The sequence below is a fragment of the Mus caroli genome, chromosome 18, assembly GCF_900094665.2.
Source record: "Mus caroli chromosome 18, CAROLI_EIJ_v1.1, whole genome shotgun sequence".
Lineage (NCBI taxonomy): Eukaryota > Metazoa > Chordata > Mammalia > Rodentia > Muridae > Mus > Mus caroli.
The window spans coordinates 31170082-31179626 of record NC_034587.1 but is presented as its reverse complement, the minus strand read 5'-3'; the positions used below and the strand labels follow the sequence as shown (position 1 = coordinate 31179626).

General features: G+C 45.5%; 1 protein-coding gene across 3 annotated transcripts in view; it reads left to right on the top strand.

Annotated features, from left to right (window-relative positions):
* Positions 1-9545, top strand: part of Epb41l4a (erythrocyte membrane protein band 4.1 like 4A) — a 205767-nt gene that overhangs the window by 83623 nt on the left and 112599 nt on the right. For all 3 annotated transcript variants that reach the window (XM_021150640.2, XM_021150638.2, XM_029472150.1), the window contains exon 3: positions 3294-3398. Coding sequence is in view for 2 of the 3 variants with exons in the window: in XM_021150638.2 (XP_021006297.1) it covers positions 3294-3398 (105 nt within the window). In the remaining variant the exon portion in view is untranslated. The remainder of the gene's footprint in view (positions 1-3293; positions 3399-9545) is intronic.

The following is a 9545-nucleotide window of genomic DNA, read 5'->3' as shown; positions in this document are numbered from 1 at the left end:
ACACTCTGCTGGCATGGCACATCTCCTCCTTCCTCTCCTTTCTGTCCCAAGTTCGGGAAATCCTAAAATCCCACCTCTGTCTGTCTTCCCCAGCTCCTGGCTGTTGGCATCTTTATTTACCAATCAGAACCAACTGGGAGTAGGTCCCCAGAAGCTACGCTTAGACACTGCTGCAAGCAGGTTGTCTGGGAACATAATTAGCATTTGTAATACAAGCGCTACAGACTATCTTTTCTAAGTGTGTAATTTTATTCATATCATAATCTATTTTCTAAAAGCCCTGTGGTATATATAGTTTGCCGGACACAACTAAGCACCCAGTGGTCACTGTCTGAGAGAAGCTGCAATTGAGCAAAAGCCCTAAGATGTACTGAGTGAACCGGGGATTTTTTTCACAGCCTAACCATTCCTGCCCATGATAGGGCCGCAGAAAGAGAAGCTCTGATTCTGTGCTGGCACTAGCCAGATAGACTGTTGTCAAGACCAGCGTGGATTACTGCCTACTGGTTACATGTTATTTGTATTTGTAAATAATTATATAATATATAACATAATAAGAAGTCTGAATCCAGGGCCTTATTTATTCTATGCATGAAAGAAGACAGAGTAGCATATTTATATAGATATCAGTGCTTAAAATGCAAGCCAGAGGGCTGGAGAGATGGCTCAGCAGTTAAGAGCACTGACTGCTCTTCCAGAGGTTCTGAGTCCAATTCCCAGCAACCACATGGTGGCTCACAACCTTCTGTAATGGGATCTGATGCCATCTTCTGGTGTGTCTGAAGACAGTGACAGTGTACTCACATATTTGAAATAAGCAAGCCAGAGAAATATTTTCTTTCTGTCTGTGCTTATGTGTAAGAGAACAACCAGATATCCTGATGTGAGTTGTTTAGCATCTTTAATCTATGGATTTATGATTTGAGGGTTAAAAAAAAAAGCTTTGGCTGTCTAATTTTATGGATTTCCTGTTCTAGATACTTACGAGAGTAATGGTGTGTGTGCTTTCTTCTTAAAAACTTTGTATTGATTCTTTGTGATATTTCACTTCATGTACCCCAGCCCCACTCATCTCTCTGTCCCTCCAAATCTGCCCTTTGCCCTTGCAACTTCCCCACCAAAGAAAACAAAAAAGCTGAGGTGTGTTACACAGTACACCCTTTGTCCACACATCTTTACTTGAAAATGTTCATTGAAATAAGTCACTGATAGGGTTAGAGGCCTCTGGCTTCTGCTACACTATCAATACTGGGTCCTCACGCTGGGACTCCTCTCGAATATCCTGTTGTCCCAAGTCAAAGAGATCCTGCAACTCTGGATCTGTAGGATCCTTTCATGCACGGTAGCAATTCACAGATGGGTAGATGTTAGGGGGGACTAACTTAAAGCCCTGGAACTGGGCCTGGGTGATGGCTATGTTGTTCAGCCCATCAGCTTTCCTGTGCACAGTCCACTGGGGGCCAGCTCTCCTGCTTTGCCCAGGCGAGGGGCAGGGCCAGCTCTCCTGCTTTGCCCAGGTGAGGGGCATGGACAGCTCTCCTGCTTTTAGCACCTGGCAAGAGGCAGACTGGCTCTCCTGTGCTCATACCATCTGGGTTAGCTTCCATGCCACCAGGCCAACTCTCCAGCACTGCCCTGCCTAGGCACAGGGACAGCTCTCCCACTCTCACACCCTCAGGCCAGTTCTCCCACACCCAAGCCACCAGGGTCAGCTCTACTGCCCAGGTGAGTTGCAGGGGGCCACTCTCCTGACTGCTGCAGCTGGTGAGAGGACCCATGACACCAGGTCCAGATCTCCCAAACTGCCCACACAAGGGGGCTGGGCCAGCTCTCCTGCCTACTGCAGGCAAGAGGAGGGGATATCTCTCCCATGCCCATACCCTGGCTCTTCCATGCCTACACCTCCAGGGCCAATTGTACTAAGCCCAGCTGAGGGAGGGGGCTCTCTCAAGTGGTGCAACCAGCAAGGGGAAGGGTCGGCTGTCCCACTCTCCTGTTCGGGGTGTCAACTCTCTCCCTCTCTGCCCAGGGAAGGTGTGGGGCCGGATCTCTCATGCTGATACCTTTGGGCAGGCTCACATACAATACCAGGACCAGCGTTACTGTGCTGCCCAGGGGAGGTGGAGGACCCACTCTCCTTAGTGCCATAACCAGTAAGATTCAAGGCCAATTCTACATAACCTTCAGACATTGAGATGGCTCTAGTAGGCAGCCCAGACTAGGGACATCTGCATGGCCTTTGTGGTAGCATGGGCCACAGACATCGACACAGACCCCCTGATACTGCAGGGCCACAGATGTGGCCCTCAGCAGCAGCATGGATCGGGACCTTTCCATGGCCACCTCAGGTGGCAGCGCAGGCTACTCACATGAGGCTGATCCTCACCACCCTTGTGGCTCCACTTCTGCCTTTCTTCAGAGAGCAACAACACTCTTTCCTTCTCTTTCTCTCCCATCTCTCCACCACCACATACTTGCTTATCATTGATGCTTCTGGTGTCTTTCGAACACACACCTGCCTGTCTCTGGGAGTCTTCAGCCGGCCTACCACTGCATGGCAGCTGGCGTGCCTCCGAGTGTCTCTCATGTATTCCTGACACCGTGTGGCCGCTGGCACGTCTGTGGGTTTCCTCAGTGTGTGCCTGCCACCATGTCAGGAATCACTTTCCAATTGAAAGAATGGTGGGAATTTTAAGCTTCCATAATGCTTGATATAGGTATTGAATGTTCTTTACATAGAGTGCTACCTTTATTTGAGGAATCATTTTGGGGGCAGGGGTGGGGGGTAGAAAGATGGCTCCGTGGTTAAGAGCAATGGCTGATGCTCCAGAGCACCTGGGTTCAATTCCCAGCACTCCAGCATGGCGAGTGGCTCACAACCATCTATAGTGCCAGTTACAGGAGATCTGATGCCTTCTCACTAGTTTCTGTTGCCACTAGGCGTGCACATGGAACACAGACAGACATACAGACAAAACACTTAGACATATAAAATTTAAAAAGAAGCACTTCATTCTGGAGATAGTTCGTAATCCCGCAGAAGAAGGGGTCTGTGTTGATTTAGTGTTCCTACTAAAGTTTAAGTTTAAGGTGATTTTCAAAGGCCGCTTCTTTAATACACTGTAATTTCAGCACATCTGTCTTTGTGGCCAAGGGAAAGCCCAGAGAGAGCAGCGTGGTCTAATAAGGTTGTTCTCCTGAGAGGGCAGCTTGTGAGAGATGAGAATTTGATTGTGTCCCGTGGAGAAAGACTTGACACCTTGTTAAGAATTGATCTGTGGATTGTTTTGCAGAAGTCAACAAAAGGCTCTGTTGTCCTTGACCACGTTTTCCGTCACATAAACCTCGTGGAGATAGATTATTTTGGGCTGCGGTACTGCGACAGAAGCCATCAGACAGTGAGTACAATGAGTTCACGTGAAAATTGTCTGGTTATAAATCTCTCTCTCTCTCTCTCTCTCTCTCTCTCTCTCTCTCTCTCTCTCTCTCTCTCTCTCTCTCTCTCACACACACACACACACACACACACACACACACACCCCTTTCTGGGTGTGATTCTAAGTTTTTAAGTTTTTGGAACTGAAAATGACGTTGGGAACGTCACTCTCAGTTTCTCCTGATAATTGCTATGTACTTTTTCTTCTCATGGAAGTCTGTAGAGCTTCTGGCTTCACCACTTCTTGGCACAGAATTCCTTTAGCAGGCGGCTGATGTGGCTTCTGTTGTTGCCACCAGTTTGTAGTGAGGGCTTTCCCTGTGTGCTGGTCTCTGACTCACTGTGTTGGGAGGAAAGCATCTCTGGAAGGGACAGACGTGATTTGTGATTGCCTTTTAAGAAAGGAACTGAGTAAGGAGAGTGTGTTTGTGTGTGTGTGTGTGTGTGTGTGTGTGTCCCCACCTCCTACCACAGCTTTGAGGGTGCCGTGGACTGATACAAAAGGAGTATAGGTTTCCATTCTTCAGTATGTATGGTGGAGTAGAGACACTCGATCTTTCCCAGTGTCAGCTGTCCACTGGTTAGCTCAGGAGACGATCTTGTCTGCTATGAAGCTTGCCACACTGCTGACTTTGGAGGTGACAGACTTTGAAGAATGAGAGATACTTGTTGATTTAGTCTGAGAAAGATTTTAACCTCAGATAAATACTTTATGCAAAATTGCACAGAGGCTTATCTTAGAAATGCTGGGACTGGCTGTAGTGGTTTGAATATGCTTGGCCCATAGGGAGTGGTACCACTGGGAGGTGTGGCCTTGCTGGAAGAAGCATGACCCTGTGGGGCTCCACCCAGTGTGGAAGAGTCAGTGTTCTCCTGGCTGCCTTCTGATCAAGATGCCGGAACTCTCAGCTCCTTCTCCAGGACCATGGCTGCCTGTATGCTGCCATGCTCCCACCTTGATAATAATGGACTGAACCTGTAAGCCAGCCCAATTAAATGTCCTTATAAGAGATGCCTTGGTCATGGTGTCTGTTCATAGGGGTAAAACCCTAATTAAGACACTGGCCGTTTATTTCTGTCCTGTGCAGTTGTGTGAGATGAAGGGTTCTTCCTCTTCTTTTAGGTTGGCTGGCTTCCCATGACCATTTGGGGATGAACTCAGTACAGAGTGTGGCCCTAGGAGTTCCTTAGGGTAAGAAGAGGCAGAGAAGTAGGATGCTGCTGGTACTGAAACAGGATTCTTTTTTTTTTAAAGCTAGTTTTGCAATCTATTCTATTTCACAGAAGGACTTCACAAAATAGAGATAAACGTTGGGCATTTCGGTAGATCTGCGCAGAAAGAAGTACATTCTTCAAAGTAGGTCTTGATGCTCATTTTGACAAGGTACAGACATATTCATAGATCCACTCATATAGACCATGGGACACTATTGAAGAACTGTAAATATGTACAGAAAGAGTAAACTTGAGGCTTTGAAAGGTACCTCAAATTGCATTCATATTTTATTAGTAATATTTTCCTAGTAGAGACAAATATAATTTCCTGATTGATGCCAGACCTTGCCTGGAAAAATTGACTACCTTGCTAAAATTATACAGACCTTATCTGTCGGAAGATGATTCAGTTACAGGTGTATGTGAAAGAGGGAAGCTGGGAAGTCAGAGAGAAGGCGTAATGATGCAAACACAGGTTGGAGTGGTGCACTGCTGGAAGAGGTCTGGTAGTCAGGGAACGCAGGTAGCCTCTCTCAGCTGGAGAGAGGGCAAGGAAATGGCCGCTTGCCCAGAGAGCCTCTGGGAGGAACGCACCCTGCCTGCATTTTTATTTCTTTCTAGTAAGAGTCTTTTTGAACCCAAAGCCTCCAGAATTACACGATAATACAGTCCTATTGTTTTAAGCCACCACATCTTTGGCAATTTGTTGCAGCCGCAGGAAACCAATCCTAGTGGATTTGTGGAGGAGAATTTCATTCTTGCTTGTTCAGGAGAGATGTAAGACTTTATGGTATGGGTTTTTATATCAGGTGGAAGCCTGCCACACTGCTAAGCTCTCTGGGTAGTGATGTCTTGTACCCTCTATGGTGTAGAGCAGGGTTCCCTTATGATTACAGCTGCTGCTTGTGTGTCCCTGATGTGTGAACAGCATTGCTGCTTCAGAAGCGCTTGGGTTCCCTGCTGGGGGAGAGGGATGGGGAGACCTGTTGGCAAGTAGTGTTAGAATCTTAGCACAGTCGTCTTCATTTTAAACATCAAGAATTTGAAAATAACCAGAGGACAGAAGGAACCAGGCCACCTTTAAGGGCTTCAGAGACAGTTATAGGTTGAGTGTGACGTGGCAGAAAAGGCAGCTGCTGCTGGGGTCACAGATATCTCGGAATCCCCTGTCTCTTCCTAAAAAGTAATGAAGTTGCTTTTCTAACTCTTAATACCTGAATTATTCTGTTTCGTTTTACTATAACAAAACACCCGAAGCTGGGTAATGAATAAAGAAAAGAAGTATATCTAGCTTAGAGTTCAGAAGTTCCAAGGCATTGATGCACACATTAGTTTGTCTGGTGAGGACCTCATGGAAGATAGCATACCAATAGCAGGGATGAGTCTGTGAGAAGGGGAGAGCATGTGGCAAGAGAAGTGGAGCAGATAACAAGACGTGGCGATTGCTCATTTATAACAGCTTTCTCCAAAGACCAACTGCGGTCTCAGGAGAACTACATCACTTCCTCCTTCAGTGATCTAACTATTCACCACTATTAAAGGTTCTACACTGTATTAAAGGTTCCAAATATTGCAATACCAAGGAGCCAAGCTTTCAGCACATGAGCACTTGGGTGGTAATTATCTATGTTCAAACCATAATAGAAACCTGCTCTGTATTGAAAGTAAAACGCCTCTGCTCTCAACTTTCACAAGTGTCATGGGACCAAAGCAGGTTTTCATGAATGATCTCCTTAGATTCGGTGGCATATGGCGAGTAGGTGGCATCTCCTGTGTAAGCGGGGTGTGTGTGTGAAGGAAAGTAGTGCTCATTGTTTTTTATAAAGTAGGAGGAAGGGAAGAAAGAAAGAAGGAAGTCAAAAAAAGGTCTAGATTCTTACATATCCTCATGAAAATTTAGAGATGGGTGTGATGACATTGGATCAATAGAGTAAGGGTTAACGTGATGACCAGCCACGCCTGGCCCCGCAGTAATAGTTATAAACGTGGTTTCTCTCAGTGTTAGAGTTGGGGTTCCCCTAATTACTCTTTCGGAGGCAGACGTCATAGACTCTTGGAACTTCTCTCAGAAGACAGAATTGGAACTGTCTCTGAGACTCAGTGCTTCTAGACCTGCTTTCCTCCAACTTTCGGAAGTCACAGAAGGGGAAAAGATCCGGCACATGGTTAACAGTGACACACGGGTGTCTTCTGCCTTCAGTGAACAGGTCTTCAGCTTTGCCAGAACAGCTGGAAGGAACCTTCTGTTCCTGGACCACTCCACCCGCAGACACCGTTGTTCTTCTCCTGTCACGGGGGAAGAGTCCCAATGCCTCTCTTCTGATTGGTATCACCTCTCCCCGCTGAGGTAGCTCCAGCCTCCTTCTTGACTCTTTCTTTCCCAGCATGGCTGGGCTATGCCCTGCGTCTCTGATTTAGATGCAACTGCTGAGGTCTCCTGGGTTCCTTGTCTTCTTAGATCTTAAATCTTCTCATAGTTCATCCTTCTTTGTTAAACATCTTTTGTACAGAGACTGCTAGAGGCATTTTTTGCCCTTACAAAGAACCTCACCTTTCTCTTGCATTGACAACGCTGGCTTATTCTTTCTCGAAATCTCATTTCATTATAATGACAGCCTAGACTTCTTGTTTTTCTGTTTTCAGACTTTTTTCTTTTCCTTCCCTCTTCTTCTGCCTATTCCATGAGACACTGAGTTTGGCCTTTTGTTTGTTTGTTTGTTTGTTTGGTTTTGGTTCTGTGTTTTTACACGTGGGCCTCATGTGTAACAGGTAATGACTTACCACTGACCTCTGTCCCCAGCACCTCATATTGCCATTTATCAGGGTTTATCCTTGATCCCCGTGTCCCAGCTCTGCAGAGGTTCATGCATGCAGTGCTCCCCCCAATGTTCTGGGGTTGAAGGTAACCTTCTCCCTGAGGAGCATCAGCAGGCAGTCTCCCCTCTGCACACTTTGCATCTAGATTCTGTATTCTGCAATATATGTGAGATTTCACCTGCTGGATAATGTTGCAAAGAAGGAAAGATTGCTACACCTGGAGCTGCCTGTCTGTGGCATCTTTAGGTACCTGGTAGGGGAACAGAGGGCAAAGATGAAGCAGGAAAATCTATTCAGTGGTCCCTTTGACTTGGTAGTGTGTAGCATCTAAGCAGTGTAGTGGCCCAGGGAGAGTGAGGAGAGCAGGTAAAGGGAGCCTGGGAAAGACAACCACAGGAAAAAATTGTTTCCCTTTCCGGGAATGGCAGGGGCATCCTCACGAGGCTGTGTCATGCTAAAGCTCTCATCTTCCTGAAGATAAATATGTGTTCTTCCTGGGTAGTGCCATCTGCTCCATGGATACATTATTGTCTAAAGAGTGATCATTTCTACCCCTAATTAGTGTCTCCAGCCAGGGTATCTTGAGAGAGACTGTCATGCGCAAAGACATTAGACTCGAGGTTGAGGCTGTCTGGCTTTAAGCTGCATTCTGCTTCCAGGAGAGCTGTGTGGCACTGGGCGAGCCTCCATAGCCTCTGCTTCATGGTCTCCAGGTACACAGTGATAGTGCCAGCTTCACAGGATGCCAGTGAGCACGGAAAACACCTCTAAGTGGCAAGGCTGGTGGCTAAACTGTGCATCGAGCTCATGTGACAGCCCTTCCCCACTGGTCAGAGATGGCCTTTAGGTGCCACAAATATACCTTCAATGTCTTCCCCTGAGATCTTCTCTGCTCTTTCATGTTTCTGAGAGCAATGATCTTTTCAACTACTTAAAAACATATTTACCTTGCATAGGATTTTAAGTTGAGGATATTTCATCATAACTTTGGTACATGCAAATCTTGGCTTACTATAAAATTGACATTGTAAAATTTGTAACATCACTCTTAATGGAATCATTGAATTTAAATTTAATAATTGTACTGTACTTTATTTTCTCCGCTTTCCTCATTCTTGTATTTCTCCAAAAAAAACCTTTCTTCTATGTATCTATAGGTTTATTTATTGAGATAAGTCAGGCTAGCCTCCAATTTACTATAGCTGATCCTCCTGTCTCTGTCTCCTGAGGTCTAGATTACAGTTATGTGCTACCATGCTGGGCATACTTACATTTTTTTATCAATTAAAATATTCATCCCTAAAATATTGTATATATGTAAATTGAAAAATTCAAGCTATTTCTTTGAGAATTTAAAAGCCCTAAATTGTTAAATCCAAGTATAACTATCACATAATTAATTAAAACAATATACTATGATTAGAAGATTCTTTTGTAATTTGTGTCTGTGCATATCTATATGTAGGTATGTGCACATGAGTATGGGTGCCCGTCAATGCTATGTGTGGCTCTGATATGCCCACATGGGTACAACAAACTGAACTCAGGTCTTCTGCAAGAGTAGTGTGTGCTCTTAATTGTTCCGCCATCTCTCCAGCCACGACAAGTCCTCATGTGTGCATCCTAGAGGTAAAGACAGAATTTGCGTACCACTGGGCTTCTTTCCCTACTTCCTGCATATCTAGCCTGCCACCAAGTCCTGGTAGTCTTGAAATCACAATAACATAATTAATTTCTTTTCTTTTAAGTCAGTGAGCAAAGGTTTTGATAGTATGCAATTGTTTAAATAACACAGTGGGCTATGTTTTGCAGCAACAATAAATTGGTATCTGGATCTCACTGGTTGACACAACAGAGTCCTATTTATTGCTGTGCTCAGGATGGTCTTTGTACTGTCTATTTTTGTGTCAACTTGACACAGCTGGAGTTATCACAGAGAAAGGAGCTTCAGTTGAGGAAATGCCTCCATGAGATACAACTGTAAGGCATTTCCTCAATTAGTGATCAAGGGGGAAAGGCCCCTGTGGGTGGGACCATCCCTGGGCTGGTAGTCTTGGGTTCTATAAGAGTAGGCTGA